Below are 23,989 nucleotides of genomic sequence, written 5' to 3'. Positions count from 1 at the left end.
ATATTTTGCCAACTAAAGCAAATCTTTTTCATTGGCAAGTGACTAAGGTTAATATATGTGAAGAGTGTGGTGCAGCAGTGGAGTCCTCAAGTCATTTATTTTGGCATTGTAAACGACCTAAAGCGGTGTGGAAAGCTTCAGACATAGAGTTAGAGAATAACTTGGTGGAGATACACAAATTCCTAGACCTAGTTTGGTATGCTCAAATTGTGAAGCAAATGTCTAATCAAGCTCTAGCCCAATTGTTAATGACAACATAGGGGATTTGGTCAAATACGAATGAGATTCGAACCCGCTTAAGTCAGCCTCCATCATTGCTAGCTGGACTAAGGAATACTTGGAGGAGTTTCAAGTCGCTAATCATAAAGTAAAGCCAAAGCAACTAGAACTTGTTGTTGGTTGGTCACTTCCTCACCCTCCATGGTACAAAATTAATGTTAATGATGCTATATTTGAAAGTCTGTAGGCAATAGGGATTGGAGTTGTAATTCGAGACCATCTTGGGTCGGTAAAAGTTGCTTTGAGCAGAAATATTAAAGCTCCATTCAAGCCCCTTAAGACTAAAGCCAAGGTGATGGAGGAGGGAATGAGGTTTGCTTGGGATATGGGCATTAGAGTTGCAATTTTTGAAGGGGATTCATAGGTGGTCTTTCACTCCCTACTTGGTCCAGCTACTCCACCTTTAAGCATTTTCAATATGATTTTAGGGTCTTTGTTACAAGCTAAAAGGCTTAATGAGTGCAAGTTTTCTTTTGTTCCCTAGGATGGTAACAAAGTGGCACACAAGCTAGCTTAATATGTTAGGAACTTGTCAGAGTCTAGCTGTTGGATAGAGGAAACCCCATGTATCATTGAGCAATTAATGTCTCAAGATGTATTGTTTTTATCCTTGTCTCAATAAAATGAAGTAATTTTCATCCACAAATAAATAAATAATATATTTTTTTTTGGGGGTTTGTGAACTAGGTATCACACTAAAGCTTTTCTATATTATTTTTTATTTTTTAATTTTTTTTTAAGAAAAGGCTTTACCATACTAAATTTTTTTCCCTTGATTTTTTGGTGGAATTTTATCTGTGTTTTTATGGGATTAAAGATAACCCTTTAGCATCTCAAAGCTAAGCTCCTTAAACTCCTACAGCTTTAAAAATATTTGTCTATAAAACATGGAAAAAATTTTGCCTATAAATTAGGGAACAATTCAGAACAAATGAATCATTCGTTTCCTTCAAAAGCTCAGTAGAATTTCTCTGTCACCATCTCTCAAAGCACTCAAAAGAACATGAAATTCCCAGAGAAAAATCTCTCATTTCACTTTACGATATAAATAAAAGACCTAATTGATTTGAGCACACTATTCATCAAGAGGCATGCATCCTGACATCAATTATGGTTGTCAAAGCATATTTACTTTGCGAACATCATAGGGAAGGCTTATGAATCAGCGATTCGAAAAGGGTATATAGTGATCATTGAATTATATTTTCCTTCTAACCAGATATGCATTATTTTTTATTGGTATGACGTATTTTAATTATTTATTTTATAATTCATTATATTGGGGTGAGAGTATTTAAACCTTGATAATTCCATTGCAAACACCCAGAGATGTTTACCAAATGATATATATATAGTTTTTGAGAAATCAACTTTAATAAGATACAAAAGTTTGTGCAAATAATAAAATGATTTGCATAATAATAAAATACAATATAATGAATATGCTTTCTTTTTGTGAAGTTTTTTACATAATTACATTACAATTTTAATTAGTATTTAAATAAATAGCTTTTAATTTTTAAATTGGTCTCAAATATTATATATTCATACGATGTGTGTAAATATGTGTATCATAGATAAATTTTGCCCCACACCCACCCACAACCCCAATGTTTCTAGCCATCACCGCCAAAGGATCAATGTCTAGAGATTGACATCTTTGCTTAAACTCTTAACAACTTTAAAAATGGAAATCTACTCCCTGATCAGCAAAGCTTGGGTCTTGGGTCTTGGGTCTCAAGTGATCAAAACTCATTACATATAGCCAAAAGTGGACATTACAATTAGCAAAATCACAATTGATCAAGTCACTAGATCCAAGTGAAGTCACTCCTTAATTTAACAAGGGATCATGTGTAATGACCCAGTCGAAAAAAAAAAGAAAAGGGTTAAGGTCAGATTTTTTTAGCTCCCACGTGCCCTACCTAACCCCACTATCCATCATTCTCAACCACTCATTTTCACACTATCCATTTTCTCTCTTGGCCAGCTCTTTCACTTCACTTCTTTTCTTTCTTTTTTTCATTCTCTCATACGCTCCTCTCTACTCTCATCTTCTCCACTGGCACTTCCACACCACCACCACCATTTCCACCATCATTTTCCGGCAAGATAACCGGAAAATTTTTGGGAACCCATAAACATCTTCACATCATTTTTTTGAGGTAAAAATTTCTCATCTTTTTGGTGGGTTTTGCACTTTTGCTTGAAGTTATTTTTATATAAGCTTTAATAATGTTACCCATGTGATTTATGAGCATTGGAAGTGATATTTATGTGTTTTTATGTATGGGTTTTGTATTGGTGGAATTATTTGATGAGTGGGTATATATTTTGTGCTATTGATGACTACTTAATGTTTATGTATGGTGAAAAATTTTAGGGGTTTTAAGTTATAACATGTGATGGTTGGTAAATTTAATTTTTCCATTGCCATTGGGTTTATTTGGAGTTAGTTGAAGTTTTAAGTTTCTTATCTTGGAGGATATATTGATTTTGCTTTCATGGGTCTCTTAATGATGTAGTGTAAATTTTATGGAAGCTAGTCATGATATTGGAGATGATATTAAATGGTGTAACTTTGTAAATTGGAGTTTATGTCTTGTGAATCTAATGGTTGAGAAACTTTGGAAGTAGAATATATTATTATTGATGAGGTTAAATACTAGGTTTGGCCTAATTAAGTGATTATTTGGCAATTCCTAAATTGTGGCTAGATACAATTTCAAGCTCTATGCTTATAGTGATAGGTTTACTTGATATTGTTTAGGTTCTAACTAATCTCCTTGAAGCTCGGAAAATTAGGATTTTGCGGTTGCGAGGTAAGTAGTTTTTTAATGGGTATTTTTGGAAAATAACCATGTCTTATAAATATTGTTTTTGAGTCAAACACATTTTGGAAAATGATTTATATGTATATATGCTTTTTTAAAATTATTGTGTTGTGACCCTTACTATATATGAAAAATGCATCATATTTGGTATTGCATTTGGGGAAATGCATGAATTGTTGATATGGAAAAATGAGCATCTTTTGTTTAATCTTTGATAGGAAAATCATTGATTTTATGGTGTATTGAAAAATTTAAAGATGCTTATCTTGTTTTGTATTATTTGAGAAATTGTTAGAAAATCTTTTGACAAGAATGAAGTTTGAAAACCTTACAAACTTTGTAGAAATTAGATTATTTAAGGTTTTCTAAAACTACTTGGATATGAACTATGTGTTCCAAAGTAAGGTAATCTGTGAGTTTATGTGATTTTAGCCCTATGCCATGTGTGATTTCCCGGTGATCACCCAATTTGGTTTCAGTAGTCTTTGTGACAACGGAATCAAATCCAGGTCAATGTCTTTTCACTTTGGATGACGCTTTCTTCCCTGCTGTCCATGGGGAAAGAGGTTCCTTGATTGTGTGTGGGTGAGGCTGCTGCCCATGGGGCCAAGAGACCACATGCAAGAGAGGTCCTATTTGACGTGCTCTCTCTATTGCCCATGGGGGGAGAGAAAAACCTTGAGGGTATGGGTGAGGCTGCTGTCCATGGGGCCAAGAGTCTGCATACCAGAGAGGACAATATTATGCTAGTTGTGAATGGGTGGATCCCCTGACTGGTTTATCTGGTAGTATGGTAGATTTGTGATAATTTATCTTATGCTAGACATTATGGCTTTGGAAATTATATTGTTAATATTCACAGATTATAATGTATAGTTTCAAGGTATTTACTTTGAGAAACTTTGTGTTTCATTATTAGATCATTCTTGTCATATTATTATTATTGAAGATGAAACTTGCATTTTCCCCACCTCCATTAAATATGCTATCTACTAGGCTCTGTCTCATTCCATTATTTTATAAACTTTTCAGAGTAGGCAACAATCTTTTGAGACAGCTTTTTGGGTGGCTAATAGTAGTTGGACTAACTACTGATGGAGGCTGAACTTTTGTAATGGATATATTAGATGGTGTACATCTTAGACTAGACTTGACTCATTCTTTTGTGTATTATAGTGGTTATGACTGTATTCCCACTAATGGGACAAGCTGTTGATATGTAATTGTTTATTCAGACCTCCATTCTTTTGTGGCCAATGGTCCTTATAATTAATACTTAAAGCTCTGACTTACTTTGTGAGTATATTCTATAAGATTATTATGATAATTTTTGATGTTGGCACTTGATAGGATTTATGTGATTTGAATTGTCAAAAATGAAAAAAATTTACTGATATTTAAGACGTCTTTTTCATGCTTTGGATCTTTCGAAGTTTGGGGCGTGACATCATGCGAAAGGGAATTCCAACTCAAACCCAATAATTCCACCCGACACTTCTTACCACATTGGCACAACTAATACATGAGAGTCCTCGACTGCAGCACTTCCCAGGCACTTGAAATCAGCTCTTCACTCTAAAAAATGTGGACCCACTAAGCACCTAGAATTTGGAAATCTGTGGACTTATTTTTTATTGTAAAAGAGCAATACTACAAATATAAGAAATTTTAAAATATTTTCAAGATTTTACTTGTTCTTCTTACTTGGACTGACTACTAACATTATTTTTTAAACTACCATTAACAATTTGCCTTCTCAGCTGGGTGTCAAAACATTTTATAAAATATTTGTGTGTCTACAAACTTTCTCTCGTAGAAGGATTTATTTAGTTAGAATATTAACTTGCATGTTCCAATTATTCACCTATATTTAGTAACCGACCCTTTTTCCACTTGCCAACCCAACTCAGTCAATATTCTTCAATTCAAAACAACTCTTTTTTCTCTATTATCTCTCTCTATTTCCCTCCAAAATGAGCAGAAGAGATGCACCCACCTCTCCCTCCAATGACAAGGATCAATCATCCACCATCCCCCAAGAATTCAATCAACCCATCCGGAACAACACTGAAGCTTTGTATCTCATCGAGTCCACCCTTTCCCAGCCCCCGAACTCCGAGGCTGCCCGCGCCTCTGTACTCTCTAAATTAGCCGAATACGACCTTGATTCAGTCCGTGAAGCCATTAGCTATGCACGCCAGAAAGTCTTCGTGGACGAAGAAAACACCACCGACCCTGTCGAAGGAGATGACTCGGACTTTCCCAAAGAGTATCAAATTGAAATCCTCAGAAAGCGACGCAGAACCCTCAAAGCGCAAAGGGAGAATCTCATCTTTGATAAATATTTGGCATGCATAAAGAATAAGATTCAAGAACTACAAGGCAGAAAGAAAGAGATTGAAAAGAGAGCTATTACAGCGAGGAAGAACTTCGAAACACCAGACTATGATAAAAGAAAGCTCAAGAAACACGAGTTGAACGTTGCCGGCACGGTAACTACACGAGTCAAGGCTTATTGGAAAGACTCCATGAGTATGGAGCTAAAGAAAGAGTTGTTGAGGATACGAATAGAAGACCTTATACTGCATTTAGATAAGAATATTAAATCATCGAACCTCGTAGAAACGGTGATGGACACGGTGGAGTATGTGAAGGTTGCAAAGAAGTGGAAGTTTTCAATGTGTTGTTGTTGTGGCCTGAGGTTTTTCGATGCCAAATTGAATGTGGAGCATATAAAGCGTGCCCATTTAGGGTCTTTATCTAAGAAGTTACTATCCATCACGCAAGAAGTATTTGATTTGGACCACAACGCCATTGAATTCGGCGAAAGGAGACCCGCCAAGAAAATAACGGAAGAAGATATGTCAAGAAGAGTGTTTGAGTTCTTGGATTATCTCAACAATTTGTACGGGATACAGAGTGTTTCAAACGATGAGGCTGTAGGCGAGCCTTGTGTTGCAAATTATGAAAAGATTGTTTTCAATGAGGACTTCTCTTGCGTAGTCTTCGACAAGAGAATGTTGAGGGGAGAGCTTGTAGTGCCGAATGACGGAGCTGCTGTTACTTCTAGTTTTGTTGAAGAAATCAAATTAAATGATGAAGAAATCGTATCAAAAGATGCTATTGTGGATTGGTTATTGAAGGACGGTACTAATGTTGGGGAGCAATTAAAGCAATGGGCAAATTTTAGAGAAATTAGTAAAAGTCAAGCGATGAAGTTTTTCAAGATCTATCGAGCTGAATTTCACCTGATACAGAGCATTTGTAAGAAAAAATTTGAGTGTTTGAGAGACATTATGCTGTGGCAGAATTTAGAGAGTATATGTGTTAAAGAAGATAAGAGAAGAGAAGAGTTTGCAGGGGACAAACCATTGAGTTACATGTCTCTCTTGTTAAAGAGACAGAGGGAGATTAAGAGCACAAATGGTTATAATTTTGAGTCAGATATGATATTCGATATTTTGGGAGAAGAACAAGTTGAGGACAATGAAATAAGATTCGTGATCATGAATCAGATTAATAAGATGGCTGAAAAGGTATGCTATAGCCAAATTAATGAACATGTGAAATTTTTCAAGTTGTTTATTGTAATATTAAATATGTTGCTTGATGAACTGTTATATTCCATAGAAATGATAAAATCTCAGTTGTTTGTTGTTGCAGCTTTACAAATTTGATGCTATTGTCAGGACGGCTACCATTGCAATGCAGCAGACTGGGAAGAAAATTGAGTCAGTAACTGCTTATGACTACCGATCATATATGGTGCCCCTGCTGAAGTCATTCATGCGGGTTTGTGTTGGGTTCTCTTTGCTGTTTTGTTGAAAGTATTGAAAGTTTTTATAAAGTTACTTTCTTGCCTGTCTATGATTTTATGCTTTTGAAATAATATTTTTCTTTCATAGGCACGCCTGGAGGATCTGGCTTACAACGATGCTGAAGAGAAGTCTAAGGCTGCAACAGAAGCATTGTTGTCAGAACTTGATCTTAGTGACAAGAAGGGCCCTGATAAAGGAGGTGGTAGGGCAAGACAAAGACAGGGAAAATCCAAGGATAAAAAGAAGAAAAAGGATCACAGAAAGGCAAAGGAACAAAAGGTCTTAGTTATTGTTCTCTTTCTTTTTTATGGTAGTTACAGTTGTCTAAAGCTCAAGGTGTAAATTCACAGGAATAAATACATAATGGGCAGGAACTAAAAGTGGTAAACATGTTAAATATTAACATAATATGACAGATTAAACAAATATACTTGAATTCAATGCTTAAGGCTTAAGATAAGTATGAACTAGAGTTAAAAGGCAAACAAAACCAGAAGAGTGTAAAAGAAAAGGGAATTTAAGAGGAATCCAAGTTAGGAAAATGAGGATCAGGTTTATTAGAATAGTAGTATTTAAGGATCTGAACTCTGAAAGAGTAAGAAAATGAGCAGTCTAATACATTTGAGATACAACAGACATTGATTGCAGGCACTTACTGAAAGAGATTGTCAGAACAGCTAGTCAATTGCACATAAACTTTGCAGAGAAGTGTAACAACATTTAATATCATTTTTCGTTAATAAGGAATGGAATAATTGGATATGACTAGAAAATTAAGAAACCAGAGACAAGAATGCAGCTAATATCATACCTTTTTGAAATAAAAAGAAAGACAGATATAAGATCTGTAGAAAGTTCCTAGTTCCCACAAAATATAGAGAATCTATCATGCAAACTAATGTCTCCAAAACATGCAATTTGCTTATTGTAGGCAATTGGATGTGGCAAGGAGCAGCAGGAAAATGTGGTGCAAATGTAAGTCTTTGTTTTTGTTCATACTTTCACATTTGCATGGACTAAAACACATGTAAATTGTGTAAATTTGTAGTCATATGTGAATAAAGGTCATTGTGTGTTCACCTGTGCTGTGCTTCAGTTTCTTTACGGGTGCACAAGGCAGAGATGATCCTCCTAATCCTGAGATTGTTGGTCCTGTACCCATTGTTGAGTTGGAGCAAGAGGGATGGAAACTTACGCTTGAACAGGAGAGGGAGCAAAGAATGCTTGAAGAGCATTTGCAGTACCAGAGGCAGATTGAGAATGGTGCCAAACAAAAGCACCTTGCTGAGCTAAATAAAGCTGGAAGCAGTGCAGGAAATATGGAAAAAATGTGCCTTAGGCGCATCAACTTTGATGACTTTAACTGGAAATATTTTTATCAAGCTCAGGGTGTCAAATCGGATGAGAAATGAAGCAAATTTGAAGAGTAGCACCCCAGAGAACTTGTCTGACTAGACCCAATTAGAAGTAATAAATTGTCTTTAATGAAACACCATCAATATTGGAAGAAAGGATCTTGATGCATGTGATTAATCTTAGTTGGAATTGTCCCCTTTCAATCTTAGTTTGCATCCTGTTCAGTGCTCTAACACCCTTGCAACTGGCAGCAGACACTAAAGAGAACCCTATAATGGAGGTCGGAAATTTATGACAGAATAGGACAATACAGGCATTGAAGTTCAATTTTTTTATTTTTTTTTCCAGAGAGGTACAATGAGCTTGCTATAATATGCTATTCCTACTTGTTTGTGGGTCAATAAATAATGCATCATTATACAAAAGAAATTTATATAAGAATAATTACTATCAAAAAAGAAAAAAAAAAAATTGATTTGAAATATGGCATTCATCCTCATGTTGATTTAGTAGGGACCTTTTTGATATAAATATTATAAGGACCAAAATAAAACATTTCAAAGGATAGAAACCATTTTGAAACTTGGGACAAAGGTTGAGGACTATTTGTGCACTTAACCTTATGAATGATATGAGACGTATGAAATGAACAACAATAGGTACTGATATTAATTAATATAGAAAATAACTAAATAAAAATTCAAGTAACAAAACCTAATAGTGTGATTTTCAAGAAATGGATCATCAATTATATCACTATCCCAGTAATGATTCACTAAACCTTAAATAAGCTTGAAATTCAAAAAGGGGAAAAAAAAATTATAGCTCCGAAAAATATAAAATTTTGAATTTAAAAAAAAAAAAAAAACAGAGAAATATTTAGTACTCCTTATAACCTCAATGGTTTATATTGTTCCTTTCCCCCTAATCAACCCTTTTCTTTTAATAGTCCCAATCCTTATTCCATCAACAAATCTATCACTTAACACTTAAAATAAAGCAAAGAAGAAAAAAAAAAAAAAATGAAACATCCTAGTTTATTAATGATGACGTTAGCCGTGGAGAAATAAAGTTGCAAAAGTCTCTTGTTTTTGAATAATACTTCTATCTAAATAAATTTATATCTATTGAAAGTATGATATAGAAATATCACTTCCTCAGCCTTATCCTTAAGTTCCTTTTCCTCTTGATTCTAAAATAAATAAATAAAGTTTCCTATTGCTTTTGGTCATAACAATCTTTGCCATGTGCAGCAGGAAGGGAACTAAAGAACAACACAGATGAAAAAACATAGAATTCAAAGTATGTAGAAATTGGGAGCACATAATGCCTCGAATTTACACAATTTTCATTCGTTTTCCCAAACAAAAGAAAAAGGGTTCCAGAATGCAGGTATAATAGTATGAAGAAAAACAAAGACTTGTGCTTGCTCCATAGTTCCCTGCTGCTCCTCACTACCTCCAGTTGACTATAGTTTACTGCTGCTACATCCATTAGGACATTTCAAGTGGTATAAGTTGACAATAGCTGACAACTTTCTGAAATTCGTGCTGCCTTCATACAAAGGTTGCTCAGCATCTTTGAGTAAGTCATAACATTTTTTAGCATCTTCATTAGGTTCTTCTTCACTGTGTTGCACATATGAACCTTCCCCAACTGTTTATTCCAGATCATTCGCATCATCAAATTCATCCATTAATCAACTATGTGCGGGGAACACTTCATGCATATATCATCACATTCACCGTTCAGATCTTCTACACCTACTTCAATATTCGTAGCTCTACTAGATGTGGCAACAAATGTAGACTCCCCATGACAATACCAAGGATCATAACCGAGACAAATTCCATTGGTCACTAAGTGATCATGCACAACTCTTGGTTCAAATAAATATACATTCGAACACCTTTTACATGGACATGGAATTTTCCCATCACTAGATTTACTTTTTGTAGCAAACTGGATAAAATCCTTAACCCCTTGTACGTACTCTCTTGAGAACCTTTTTTTATTCATCTAACTCTTGTTCATTTGAATGTACAGTAAATTAAATTAAATCTACAACATGCCATTGTAAAAATAAAACATAACTATCATTGCAATTTTCATTCTCACTTTCTTTTACTTCATAGGAAGATGACCCTTTCCTATTAAGTGTAATGATATATTACATCATGTCATAGTGGACAAGCATTATACTCCATCTAAACCACCCGCTTGCTCCAATTCAAACAACCCCACAACTATATCTCAAATCAAACAAAAGGATTCATTATTATGATATAGTACAACATACACATCAAGCAACAAATGATCAAAAAACACAAAAAACCAAGAAACACTCCCAATATTATAATTAACCTTATACTCTCATCTCCATGCAAACCACTTGCTTGCTCCAATTCAGACAACCACCCATGTTCATCATACAATATATATCACAAAGTATTTGTAATCATACTATTACGTTTAAGATCCTTTTTTTTTTGGGACAAACCTTAGTAAACACTTACTTGATTGAAGAAGCTAACAGTTAAGCTTGTCAATTAGTTTCCTCCTGCAATGCCTATATAGAACACAAGAATCACGAATCTTTATAATATCTGGATTAGATTCAAGTACTTCAAAGATATATATATATATATATATATATATATAGTTAAAGTATAAAAACATGAAACAAAAGGGAAAGACTCTTATCACCTTCTCCAATCCCAAAATCAATATCATGCTAATCCTCAAAGAAGAAAAAAAGAATAAAATAAGGGGGGAAATCTGAGAATATATAACAAGTTTTGGCCCTTCAAAGGTGAAGATTATTATTCCAGACCCCGAATGGACAGTACATAAAAGATAGATCCAATGGCACTACTAATACGCATGACAACTATGAACTTCAAAAAAATCCGCACATAATAGATAGATCCAATACATCTAACAATGATGTGTACATGCAATGATGTATAGAATAAAGGCAGAAAAGATTTTATACAGTATTGTTGCCTCTATTTGGATCCTCTGCCACTATGAAAAAATAAATGTAAGTATTGTTGTTGCAACAAAAATGAGTGCAAGTGAGAACAAATTGGTCACTGACTCACAGTTTTTATTTATTTATTTTATTTCATCTGAGTATAGATATATGATTCAATGAATCAAATGCCGATATGTAAAATTACCAAATTTATTCAGAACTAGCAGGATCCAATTGAAATCAAATCATTTTTTTTTTTAATATATATAAGTAATGAGAAAATTTTATTAGAATATCAAAAAAAGTGTTGCCCAAGTATGTAGGAAGTATATAGTAGGAACAAGAAACAATCAAACACACAAACTACAAGCATCCATCAAAGAAAAATTCAAAAAAATAGAATGACTGCCTATTACAGACAACCAATCCAATAAGGTTTTGAAGATGAAGAGTTTAAGATCAAAAATTGACCTTTCAGAATCCTCAAAATGAAAATACCACAAATCTAATAGAAATAAAGTGATCTTGCTACTTTGATCAATTCAGTTAAGGTGCAACCGAGGAAAAAAATGCAACTGCATAACATGACATGACTATATGGTGAAATGACTCTCTCCTAAATGTTGAGTAGCTTTATGCCCAAATCTAATCTCTATTGATTTTAAAGTTGGATGTGGAAAGTAATTTCATTTGGTTCCAATAGTCAATCTACATTAACAAGCAATTGAAAACTAAGAGAAAATGGAAAATTAATATATATAGCAAAATTTATTAAACAGGGAATGAAATGAAATATTTTGCTCAAAAAGCAATATAGATCACGACCATTAGCGGAGATTTTTTATCCTTATGATGATTCCCTTCAAGTTGCCAAATTTCACGTGATTCCATCACTAGCTCCAATGATTTTAACTAGTTATGTTATTTCAAAATTATTGTTGTTTGATTTTTGGGTAAATTGCAAATTACAGCTTAAAGTTTGGAGATGGTTGGATTTTATACCCTGAAATTTCAGGATTTAGATTTTACCCCTGACATTTGGGAGTATTTCAATTTTACACCTTAAAAATTCAAAATTTGGATTTTACTCCTGATGCTTGGGAGTGTTTCGATTTTACAACCTCACATTTCAGAATTTAGATTTTAACTCTTATATTTTAGGGGTATTTGGATTTTACTCCCTCACGTTTTAGAATTTGGATTTTAACTCCTATATTTTAAGGGTATTTGGATTTTATACCCTCACGTTTTAGAATTTAGATTTTAGCTCCTATATTTTAGAGATATTTGGATTTTACACTCAAAATTATGAAATTTTAGGGTGTAAAATCCAAACACTCACTGTTAAGATTGAATTCAATGGTTCTCGTGTCAAGCTGTATTCGAGGTCAGCTGGGCTTCCAAGAATTGAGGGAGAGAAAGAAACAGAGAGAAAAGGGAACTGAATTGGAACTATACTTTCTCGATTGATTTTCCCTTTACAATAGCCTCTTCCCTTTATACATCTCCTCCAGCTGTCAATTAACAACTAACACACACCCTAACTAACTCCAGCTGTCCTGCCTCTACACTAAACTACCAGTGTATACTCAAGACACCTCAATCTGATATAAGCACTGATACACCAATACATGTACTATACAATACAATCATGCACTACCAGACCATACTACAATACAACAGACCATGCTACAATACAAGCATACACTTCAATACAAAATCATACCTAAAACTCACAAAACTTTAAGAGGGTAAAATTTAAAATCTGAAATGTCAAGATGTAAAATTCAAAAATCCCAAATTTTAAAAAATAAAATCCAAATTTTGAAATTTCAAAGTATAAAGTCCAATCACCCGTTTAGGGTGAAATTTGCAATTTACCTTTGATTTTTTTTATTTTTTATTATTATTTTTTTTTTTTATGATCTTTGTGTTTAAGGAAAGTGTTTGTTGTCTCACAAACAAAACCAATCAACCAAAAAAGAATTGCATAAAAAGCAAATGACAGTAAATGCCAATTGATGTTATGCCTATGGACATAAGTAGATAACTATTGTTAACCAAAAAAAAAAAAAACAACCAAGAATGTACAGTAAATATATATATATATATATATAAAATAAGATAGACTTCTACTACTGAGCAAAGCAGTAGGGAATTCACTTTTGCAGCCAAACCCGAAAAAGTTCTGAGAAATAAAAACAGAGTAAAAAAAATCGAAGACTTGCCTTTGCTGACCAAAAATTCAGCCAGGCAATGCTGATGTGGCAAGCCACTGACAGAGGTGGGCGACTGCGGTGGTTGTCGGAGGTGGGTGTTCAAAATTGATCAAATTTGGGAAGAGGAATTTTCGGGGGAGTGTTTTTATATGGATTGATCCAAATCCCACAAGGATAGGCAAATTTTAGTGGGAGAGTTTTGGAATTGTGGCGGGAGTCCGCCAAAAATATATAATTTTTTAATTTATTTTTAGAAGATTAAAAAATCATTTTTTTTCTTAGATAATCCTTTTTTTTTAACTCATTTTTAATTAAGATTTTTTTTTTTTTTAAATTTCACATTCTCACATTTCAAAACATCCTAGAAATCCTCATATTAAATTATTTATTTTACAATATATTTCATTAATATATTAATTTTTTAATTATTTCTTTTTTTCACACATAACAATTACCATATATTCTCTTACTTCATCGTCGAGATATACAACCAAAAAAAGAAAAAAAAAAAAAAGAACGAATACAATATGAATCATTCTATCAAAAAAAATATAATAATAACTTTTAAATTTACATGATTACTATAGTAAATTTATAAATTTACATAATTAAGCCCTCATTGAGGTAAGTCATTTTTAAGTAAAAATTTGTAAATTTTACGTATTTTCTATTATACACTCATAGCCTCAAAGGCCCACTAATGCAAGTGCTCATAGCAATGTTTTTTAAGACACGTTTATAAGACCACTTCAAAATTTAAATAAATCAACAGCATTCATCATAATAACTGCTACAATAAAGTATAAATTTATTTTAGTAACATTTTCTAAAATCATTGCAATATCACTATATATTAAATTCTTATTCAAAATATAATATAATTTAAACTATAATTTTCATACATATGTTAATTTGTTGTAACATTTTTATCAACTTCTCTCTCCTAGATTTAAGGGATAATAGACTTTATTAATGAGCACTAAATACAAATCACTCTTGTTAAAGAGGCAGAGAGAGATTGAGAGGAAAAATGGTGATTGTTAAGTTATGGTTTTTCACATAACATTTATATTAGCTTTATTTCATAACAAAAAGTGTTGTAATTGCATTAATTTATTTCCTTGTATTTTGTGGGATTTATGATATTCACAACAAAGACATCTAAGATTCAACTTTCCCCTCTTCCAACTCTTGAATTATATTTAAAAAATTCAAAAATATAATAAGACCTATACCCAAAATACTCAAAATCAACCTAAAAGGCTAAAACACCCTAAGTTAATTAAATCTACATACCGAAAACCAAAAACAAATACATAATTCTTAGGCAACAACCTCTCAAATAACAAAATAACCATATCAATTAAAAAAAATTGAGCTTCTTAAATGCAAAAAAAAAAAAAAAAAAAAAAAAAAAAATTGCAAGATCACAACTTGCCCACGTGGCAAGCTGTGAGTGGTAGGGTAAGAGTAATAGGTCTATGTGGTTCCACAACTTTACTACTTAAAACTAGCTATGTGAACAAGTTGTGGTAAAGTTGTGGTATTAGTATTACTAAAAAATAAAACCCATATCAAGAATGTTGGTTTGACATCACATATTTTTCTTCTTATCCCTCTTTCTCAAAGTTTTTTTTTTTTTTTTGAAATGTACCATTAGATTAAGTTAGGATTTAGTTAGTATTTTTGAAAATATATAGTTTAATTTACTATTTATATGAACATCCTTAAATTTTCGTTGAAATGACCATCTTTAAAACACAAAATATAAAAGTTAAACTAAACATATTGCATTAGTTTATTCCTCTATTTGGCTTTTGTGGGTTCCGATTAACTTATTTGATTACCCTCATTGATATTGGTTAAAATCCCTATTTCCGCATTTGGGCCTTTGCTCTTCATGTCATATATATAGATTCGGCTCACCACTTTAACTTCCTTCGTAAAACCAATTAGCTAATTCAAACCACTCTTCCCCTATTCTCGATTTCCCTCCAAAATGAAGATCAAGAAGAAATGCAATGCACGTGCACCCCCATCACTCTCTGATGTTGATGATCAATCCCCCACCATCACCAAAAAAGTGGAAGACGCCATGAAAGAACACCAAAATGGGAACTACACCAAAGCCTTGATTCTTGTCGAGGCCACTCTGTCCCAACACCCAAGCTCCACTATTGCTCTCGCTGCCCTCAGCTTCTGTCACTTAAAATTCGTGTTTTCTGCAAAACACTCCACCACTCCCGTTTCATCTGACGACGGTCTCCTCCAACTCGCCGAAACTTTCAATCACGTCAAAGAAGCCGTGGACTTATCCAAGCGAGCCGTGCACTTGTGCCCCAACTCCCTCGCCTGCTGGTTCTTCCATGTCAACGCACTCTTCAAGTTAACTGAATATGACGCCAATGCCGGCCATGAACCTGTGATAGAAGCTTGCGATGCTGGTTTAGCCATCGAATTTGCCCCAGAAGATTTGGCCACAGAGCCCCGAATTGAAGAATTCAGAACGTGTCTCAGACTCATCAAACTACAAAGCAAGTATCTCATTGACACTAAATACTTGGAAAATTTAAAGAATGAGATTCAAGAACTACAAGAACGAAAGGAAGAGATCGAAGAGAGAGCTATAACAGCGAGTAAGAACTTCGAAACGCCGGAATTGATGCCTTTGCCAGAAAACAAAAGGAAGATCAAGAACCTCAAGAAAGTAGTCGTGTTGGATGTCGATACGGTGGAGAGACGAGTCAAGACTTTCTGGAATGACACGATGACTATGGAGCAAAAGAAAGATTTGTTGAGGATTCAAATCGAAGACCTTAAACTGCATTTTGCTAAGAACAAAATGGCCATGGAGGTGATGAAACAGGCGGTGGAGTACGCGACGGGGGCGAAGAATTGGAAGTTTTCATGTAACGCAGAGTGTTGTTGGTGCGGAGAGAGGTTTTTCGATGCCAAATTGACTGGGGAGCATATGAATAGTGTGCATTTAGGGACTTTTTCCGATGAGTTAGATTCAGTCCGTCCAGAATTTTTATTGGATTCACTCTGGGACACTGTTCAATCAGGAAAATGGAAACCCGTGAACGTGGTCGAAGCTAAGAAAATGTTGGAAGATCTGTCAAGAAACGAAGGTGGAGATAAAGATTTCATGAAAGAAAGGTGGCCTTATTGTGAAGATATCCGGCGTGGAGAGATCATTACCGAAGTTCGAATAAAGTTACGCCTGTTACTTGTTTATAAATGTTTTTGTTCTAGTCATCTTTCAGCGTTGATGAACTTGATATTGGAAATGCTGAAGAAGCGAGTCCCGGAACAGCTGCTTATGAAATACGGGATAGACCACACCCTGCTCTCAGTGTGCTTTCTTGACATCTCTGAGCTTAATCTTGTGTTAGAGTTCTTGGATGATCTTGCTAATATTTGCGGGTTACAGAGGCTCATCTTGAGTCTTGAGATGGAGAAGGCTATAGGTGAGCATAGTGTTGCTAATAATGAGAAGATTGTTTTCAATGAGGACTTCTCTTGTGTAGTTTTCGACAAGAGAATGTTGCGTGGAGAGCTTATGGTGCCAAATGATGGAGCTGCTGTTACTTCTAGCGCTGATGATGAAATCGAATTAAATGATGATGAATATAAAGATGATATTTTGGATTGGTTATTGAAGGGAGGTACTAATATTGGGGAGCAATTAAAGCAGTGGACAAATTTGAGAGAAGCTAGTAGAAGTCAAGGGAAAGAGCTTTTCAAGATCTATGAGGCTGAATTTCACCGGTTGCTGAACATTTGTGAGAAAAAAGTACAATATTTGAGAGACATTAAGGTATGGCAGAATTTGGAGAGTATATGTGTTAAAGAAGATAAGAGAAGAGAAGAGTTTGGGTACGAACCATTGAGCTACAAGTATCTCTTGTCAAATCAGAGACAGATTGCAAGCACAAATGGTAATATTTTCGAGTTGGATATCTTATGGAATATTTTGAGAGAAGATCATGTGGACAATGAAATAAAATTGTGGATTGAGAAGCAGATTGATGAGATGGCTGCAAAGGTATGATATAGCCAAATTTATGAACCTGTCAAATTTTCCTAGCTGTGTGTGATATTAAAGATGATGCTTGATGAACTTCTATAGGATTGAATCTTAGCATGTTTGTTGTTGCAGCTTTACAAATTGGATGCTATAATCAGGACAGCTACTATTATTATGGATCAGACAGGGAGGAAAATTAATGCGGTAACTAATTATGACTACCGATCAATTTTGGTGCCCCTGCTGAAGTCTTTCATGCGGGTTTGTGTTGGATTCTCCTTGATGTTTTGTTGAAGGTTTTCATATGGTTACCTTCTTACCCGTCTATGATCAGGGCCGGCCCAACAAAATTTGGGGCCGGCAAAAATTTTATATGGGACCTTTTTATATGTAAACATTAATTAAATAAAATTATATAATACTAATTAAATTAAGACTAATTTGATGTAAATACAGAAATTGATGAATAATACTACTTAAACTAAGGTTAATTTCATATAGAATATTGAATATTATAGTTGAATCAAAAGGAACTTACTTTAACTTGGATATATGATTATGCATAGTTAAGTACAGTTGTAATCTAAATTTTAATTTTATATATTCTTTTTAAGAGAAAGAGATAGATAGATATTATTTGGTGTGTGGTTTAGTAGGAGATTAGTCATCATTGATGATTTATCACATTTGCAGTATTTTATTTGAAACATCTTAGGGTTTCAATTGAGTTAAATTTTTATTGGTCTCCTATTTTAAAAGCCTTGTTAGAAATGAAAAAGAAAAATACTAAAAATACTACAAAATGTTCACAATAAATGTGATTATGATTGTAATTGATGAATTTCAACAACTTAATTTATTTGTCTTTGAATTATTTTTTTTATGTGATTGGTGATATGTCAATTAAATCTATAGTAAAATTTGTGGTATCTTTAACATCACTCTTAAAAAAAAAATACCAATTATTTAAAAAATGTTATATTTTTATAAAATCTTGGACCTTTTACTAAGGAAGTTGTGGCCTTTTTTTATTAGAGAAATTTTTTATTTGTTGTGGGCCTTAGGCCTACGCCTAAGTTGCTTAGGCCTTGAGCCGGCACTATCTATGATTTGATGTTTTCGGTGTACTATTCCCCTTTTATAGGCACAACTGGAAGAACTGGCCAACAAAGATGCAGAAAAGAAGTATGAGGCTGTAGAAGAAGCACTGTTATCAGAATTTGAAGATCTTGATAAAAAGAAAAAGACTGACAGAGGAGGTGGTAATGCAGGACAAGGACAGGGAAATTCCAAGGAAAAAAATAAGAAAAGGGATAAAATAAAGTCAAAGAAATAAAAGGTCTTGTATTCTGATCATTGTTCTGTTTTCTTTTTATGGTAGTTACTGTTGTCTAAAGCTACACATTTATAAATTCACCAGAAAAAATGAAGACGGGCATGAACTAAAAGTGGGAAAATAAGAGCATCTAACATGTTAAATATTAGCATAAGATGGCAGAATTTGGACAAATTTACTTGAATTAGATGCTAAAGACTTAAGATATGGAGGAGCTAAAGATCATTAAAGGTGAAACAAAACTGGAAGATAGATTAAATGAAATGGGTATTTCAAAGGTAGCCAAGTTAGGAAAATGTGGATCAAATTTACTAGAATAATAGTTTTTAAGATTCCGGACTCTGAAAGAATAATAAATTGGTCAATCTAATACGTATGATGTACAACAGATATTGAACACTCGCACTTACTGAAACAGATTATCACAGCAGCTAGTTAATTGGATATAAACTCTGCATTTTCTCAGAAAGAAAGAAAGATATAAGATCTGCAGAGTGGTCCCAGTTTCCACAATATATAGAAAATCAATCATGGAAAATAATGTCCCAAAAATACACAATTTGCTTATTGTAGGCAACTGGAGGTAACAAGGAGCAGCAGGAAAATGTTTAGCAAAAATAAGTCTCGGGGTTAAATAAGGCTCAATGTGTTTTCACCTGTGCTGTGCTTCAGTTCCCTCCATGAAGCACATGGCGGAGATATTCCTCCTAATCTTGAGATTGTTGGTCCTGTAGCCGTTGATGAATTGGGGCAAGACAAATGGAAACTTTTGCCTGTGGAGTGTGGAGGAGAAAGATCAAAGAATGCTTGATGAGTATTTGGAGTACCAGAGGCAGATTGAGAATGAGAACAAACAAACCCCTCGGCATTTGTATACTTTCAAACATTCAATGCAAATGCAGTAATCAAAACTGGAAAATGATCCTCATTTTAATAGATTCATTTCATGTTTTAGATTAGATATTAGAAAAGCTAATGATATATACTTCCGTGTCAGAGCTCTCAATTTGCATTCCCAGAGAAGATCATTTTCAATTTTGGTTTGGAAATTTGATGTTATTCTTTGTACTATGTATGCTGATAATTGCATTTAACCAAAATCTAGGTGGCAGTGTTTTTCTTTTTTTCATCAAGCACATTGTTTGCACAGGCCATGAGGGGCGGAGCCACATAGTGGCTTGGGGGGGCCGTGGCCCCTGCAAAAAAAAAAAAATTTCCCATTAGACTATGAAGAAAAAATAATTAGGCCCCCCCTACCAATTTCTCACCCATTCTCCCAGGCCTCAATCAAAAATTAGTAACATCCTCAGATTTAAAAAAAAAAAAAAAAAAAAAAAAAAAAAAAAAAAAAAATTCACAGAGAAGCCCACGGCAAGCTAAGCCCACGGTGAGCCCAATAGCTCGCTCACGGCAAGCCCATGCATTCTCAACCGAAAAAAAAAAAAATAAAAAAAAATTATAGAGAATCAGAAAATCCAACCATCACGTCGCTGGCAGAGAAAGCATACCACAATGCCTGATACTGCCTATACAGAGCAAATCAAGCTCAACAGCAAACGAAACTTAACACTCAACAGCAAACCAAACATAGAGAACACAGAGAGAAACACAGAGAACACAGAGAGACAGAGGTTTTTATCTAAAAGAAAAAAAAAATCCCCAATACACAAATAAAAACCAAACCCCAGCAAACCCACGGTCACGTCGCCGCGACGCCACAGCTCGCTCGTTGTCGCCGTCGTCGCTCGCCCCTCATCGCAGATCAGAGATCGGCCTCTGCTCCGATGCTCCCTCCGGCCCTCCCTCAAAGGTATTTCTCTCTTTTTTCTCTCTCACTGTCACTAAAATAAAAAATGAAACGAAATCTTTGTAGATCGTCGACGCCAGACGGTAGATCGGTCATCACTCATCGGAGATCTGCCGTTGACTCGTTACTTCCTCCGCTCCGACTCCGGCTCCGGCAGTCCGGTCCTCCCTCAAGGTTTTTCTCTCTCTCTCTCTCTCTCTCTCTCTCTCTCTCTCTCAAATGACCGAATGGTTTAGACTATTTAGTGGAAATGAATTCTGCCTGAGCCTTTTTATTCTTTTAACTTTAATAACATCTCACTCATTCTTTTTTTTTTTTTTTTTTTGGCTGTGTACATCTCACTCATTCATTGGTTGATATATATATATATATATATATTTTTTTTTTTTTTCCTGTTTGTCTTTATCTTATCCGATTATTCCTCATTGTTGGTCAATGGCCAGTGTGTTGGTTTTTAGTGTAAACCAACATTATTAAATAATAATTAATATTTATTCAAAAGTTAATAATTAAATTATTACCTATTATTTATTGTAATTTTTTAAGAATTGTTTAATTGTTTATTGCTATATTTTAGGAATTGTAACAAAGGATATGTTATGGTAAAATTAATGACAAATATATTAAAACTATATTGCGTAATTACCAACTAGGATTAAAGCATTATAATTAATGACAAATAAATTAAAGCAATATAGTTTATTGTTATGCTAAACAACAATAATTAAAGTTATATAATTAAATTAACCAATACATTATAAAAGATAAATTAATTAAATTATTTGAGGGGTTATTATTAATTAAAGTTGTATTAAAAATGGGTTGACTGTTTAAATTATAGTGAAAATTTTGTTTTTTCCTCGAGTATGAATAATATTCATATAACTAAGCAAAAATTTCTAATTAAAATTTTATTTTTTAAAATTCTTTTCAGGTTAATTGAGTCATATTCTTAAAGCTAAAAGAATTATGAGCAAACGAAAAAAAATTGATGCATTCTTTAAGAAAAAAGATGTTAGCAATTCAGAAATTAGGACACCTGTGGCTGTAGAAACAAATGTTAATACTTCGATGCCTGATGAACACACCTCCAAATGTCCAAAATTTCAATCTGAAGAGATAGATCGTGATCCAGGTACACGTAAACAAATATGTGAATTTCCTATCAACAAACAAGATGAAATCCGACGAGCTTATCTCATAAATGGTCCATACCAACCTGAAAATATAGTCTGTCCATACAATGATGATACTCATCGTCGTCGATTTCAACCTTCATGGTTTGTTTCACATAAGCATTGGTTGGAATACTCACCTACAACGGATGCATGATATTGTCTACCTTGATACCTTTTTAGTAAGAAACCAATAGGTCGTCCAGGATCAGATGTATTCATTTCAACAGGTTTTAATAATTGGAAAAAGGTGAAAAATGGAATGAATTGTCCTTTAATTCGTCATGAAGGGAAAGAACCAAACTCTCCACATAAAAATGCTGTGAAATGTTGCGAGGATTTACAGAATTATTCACGACATATTGACAAGCTAATTGACAAACAAACGTCAAAAGAATTAGAGAATAATCGGTTGCGGCTCAAAACCTCAATAGAGTGTGCTCGATGGCTAGCATTCCAAGCTTGTGCTTTTAGAGGTCATGATGAAAGCCTTGATTCAAAAAATAGAGGCAATTTTATTGAATTGATAAAATTGACATCAACTTTCAATGACAAAGTAGCTAGTGTTGTCTTGGAAAATGCTCCTGGAAATGCCAAATATACATCACCCACAATTCAAAAGGAGATTTTGCATATTCTTGCTAATAATGTAAGAAATGCTATTCGTGAAGAAATTGGAGATGCAAAATTCTGCATTCTTGTTGATGAAGCTCGGGATGAGTCAAAGAGAGAGCAAATGGCCATCATTTTGAGATTTGTTGATAAAGAAGGTTTTATTAAAGAGCGTTTTTTTCATGTTGTGCATGTTAGAGACACTACTGCATTGACTTTAAAGAATGAGATATGTGCTGTCCTTTCTCGTTATAACCTCCACATTGAAAATATTCGAGGTCAAGGATATGATGGGGCTAGTAACATGCGTGGTGAATGGAATGGATTACAAGCTCTTTTTCTTAAAGATTGCCCATATGCTTATTATGTACATTGTATGGCTCATAGGTTGCAATTAGCTCTAGTTACAGCATCTAGAGAAGTAAAAGATGTTCATCAATTCTTTGATCATTTGGTCAATATTATCAATATTGTTGTTGGTTCTAGTAAGCGTAATGATGAATTGCAACATGCTCAAGCAGAACAAGTTGAGAATATGATTGCTTCTAATGAAATTGAGATTGGAAGAGGTGCAAACCAGATTGGTACTTTGCAACGAGCTGGAGATACTAGGTGGGGATCTCATTTTCAATCTATTTGTAGTTTGATTAAAATGTTTGATGCTACTTGCAAAGTTATCAACACTATTTCTGAGGAAGGGGCTAATTATAAACAACGCGGTGATGCCGAGGGAGCTTATCAGGTATTAACATCATTTGAATTTATTTTAATCTTGCATTTGATGAAAGAGATAATGGGAATTACTAATGTTCTTTGTCAAGCTTTGCAACAACAATCTCAAGACCTTTTAAATGCCATGCATTTAGTTTCAACTACAAAATCACTTATTCAAAAGTTGAGAGATGATGGATGGGAGCCTTTACTTGCTAGTGTTATATCATTTTGTGAGCAACATGAAATTGATATTCCTGATATGAATGCTCGTTATACTAAAGGTCGATGTAGATATCGTCGTCAAGATGACGATTTAACAATGGAACATCATTTTAGAATTGGCATATTTACAGTTGCAATAGACTTTCAATTGCAAGAATTGAAAAGTAGATTTTGTGAGCTAACAACGGAACTTGTCATTCTTAGTTTAGCTTTAAATCCCAAGGATGCTTTTAGATTATTCAAGATTGTTGATATATGCAATTTGGTTAAGAAATATTATCCTCAAGATTTCACTGAACATGAACAAGAACTTTTGGAGTCTTAATTGCGACATTATGAGCTTGATGTGATAAAACATCAAGATTTTCAGAATATGAGTACAATTTCCGAGCTATGTAGGGGATTAAAAATTTCAGGAAAGTCTAAAATATATTTTTTGATTGATAGACTTATTTGTCTTGTGTTGACCCTTCCAGTTTCTACAGCAACTACAGAATGAGCTTTCTCAGCTATGAAGTTGTTAAAAACAAGACTTCGCAAAAGAATGGAGGATGAGTTTTTGGCAGATAATATGATAGTTTATATAGAGAAGGAAATTGTAGGGAATTTC

The 23,989-nt window shown here is 33.9% G+C and overlaps 3 protein-coding genes across 6 annotated transcripts; all 3 read left to right on the top strand.

Annotated features, from left to right (window-relative positions):
• The first annotated feature begins 2,156 nt into the window (after positions 1–2,156).
• LOC126725239 (uncharacterized) lies at positions 2,157–8,595 on the top strand. Of its 4 annotated transcripts, XM_050429807.1 has the most exons (7): positions 2,215–2,444; positions 3,050–3,101; positions 4,547–6,649; positions 6,777–6,905; positions 7,019–7,210; positions 7,863–7,906; positions 8,028–8,595. In XM_050429807.1, the coding sequence occupies exons 3-7, from the start codon at positions 5,087–5,089 to the stop codon at positions 8,341–8,343; spliced, it is 2,244 nt and encodes a 747-aa protein (XP_050285764.1). In that variant the 5' UTR covers positions 2,215–2,444; positions 3,050–3,101; positions 4,547–5,086; the 3' UTR covers positions 8,344–8,595. The 4 variants fall into 4 exon arrangements, 2 of the variants coding, with proteins under 2 accessions (XP_050285765.1, XP_050285764.1); XM_050429808.1 differs by lacking the exon at positions 3,050–3,101 and having other exon boundaries at positions 2,214–2,444; XR_007655373.1 differs by lacking the exons at positions 4,547–6,649; positions 6,777–6,905; positions 7,019–7,210; positions 7,863–7,906; positions 8,028–8,595 and adding an exon at positions 3,546–4,031 and having other exon boundaries at positions 2,237–2,444.
• Positions 8,596–15,482: 6,887 nt separating this feature from the next.
• LOC126727865 (uncharacterized) lies at positions 15,483–19,660 on the top strand. The gene is made up of 5 exons (XM_050433772.1): positions 15,483–17,531; positions 17,646–17,717; positions 18,658–18,775; positions 19,423–19,432; positions 19,522–19,660. The coding sequence occupies exons 1-5, from the start codon at positions 15,483–15,485 to the stop codon at positions 19,658–19,660; spliced, it is 2,388 nt and encodes a 795-aa protein (XP_050289729.1).
• A 2,433-nt stretch (positions 19,661–22,093) lies between these two features.
• LOC126727864 (uncharacterized) lies at positions 22,094–23,704 on the top strand. The gene has a single exon (XM_050433771.1). The coding sequence runs from the start codon at positions 22,094–22,096 to the stop codon at positions 23,702–23,704; it is 1,611 nt and encodes a 536-aa protein (XP_050289728.1).
• The last annotated feature ends 285 nt before the right edge of the window (positions 23,705–23,989 follow it).

The sequence above is a fragment of the Quercus robur genome, chromosome 5 (assembly GCF_932294415.1).
Source record: "Quercus robur chromosome 5, dhQueRobu3.1, whole genome shotgun sequence".
NCBI classification, from domain to species: Eukaryota; Viridiplantae; Streptophyta; class Magnoliopsida; order Fagales; family Fagaceae; genus Quercus; species Quercus robur.
Note: the sequence above shows the minus strand (reverse complement) of the source record. Positions and strands in the feature narration are given on the sequence as shown.

What these genes read in the sequence shown, in the direction of transcription:
- LOC126725239 (XM_050429808.1), top strand. Translation starts at nt 5,087, where the DNA reads ATGAGCAGAAGAGATGCACCCACCTCTCCCTCCAATGACAAGGATCAA. An exon ending in TGCTGAAGTCATTCATGCGG is followed by an intron (nt 6,906 to 7,018) that starts GTTTGTGTTGGG and finishes TTTCTTTCATAG; the next exon opens with GCACGCCTGGAGGATCTGGC. An exon ending in GAAAGGCAAAGGAACAAAAG is followed by an intron (nt 7,211 to 7,862) that starts GTCTTAGTTATT and finishes TGCTTATTGTAG; the next exon opens with GCAATTGGATGTGGCAAGGA.
- LOC126727864 (XM_050433771.1), top strand. Translation starts at nt 22,094, where the DNA reads ATGAATTGTCCTTTAATTCGTCATGAAGGGAAAGAACCAAACTCTCCA.
- LOC126727865 (XM_050433772.1), top strand. Translation starts at nt 15,483, where the DNA reads ATGAAGATCAAGAAGAAATGCAATGCACGTGCACCCCCATCACTCTCT. An exon ending in TTGATGAGATGGCTGCAAAG is followed by an intron (nt 17,532 to 17,645) that starts GTATGATATAGC and finishes TTGTTGTTGCAG; the next exon opens with CTTTACAAATTGGATGCTAT. An exon ending in CAGGGAGGAAAATTAATGCG is followed by an intron (nt 17,718 to 18,657) that starts GTAACTAATTAT and finishes CCCCTTTTATAG; the next exon opens with GCACAACTGGAAGAACTGGC.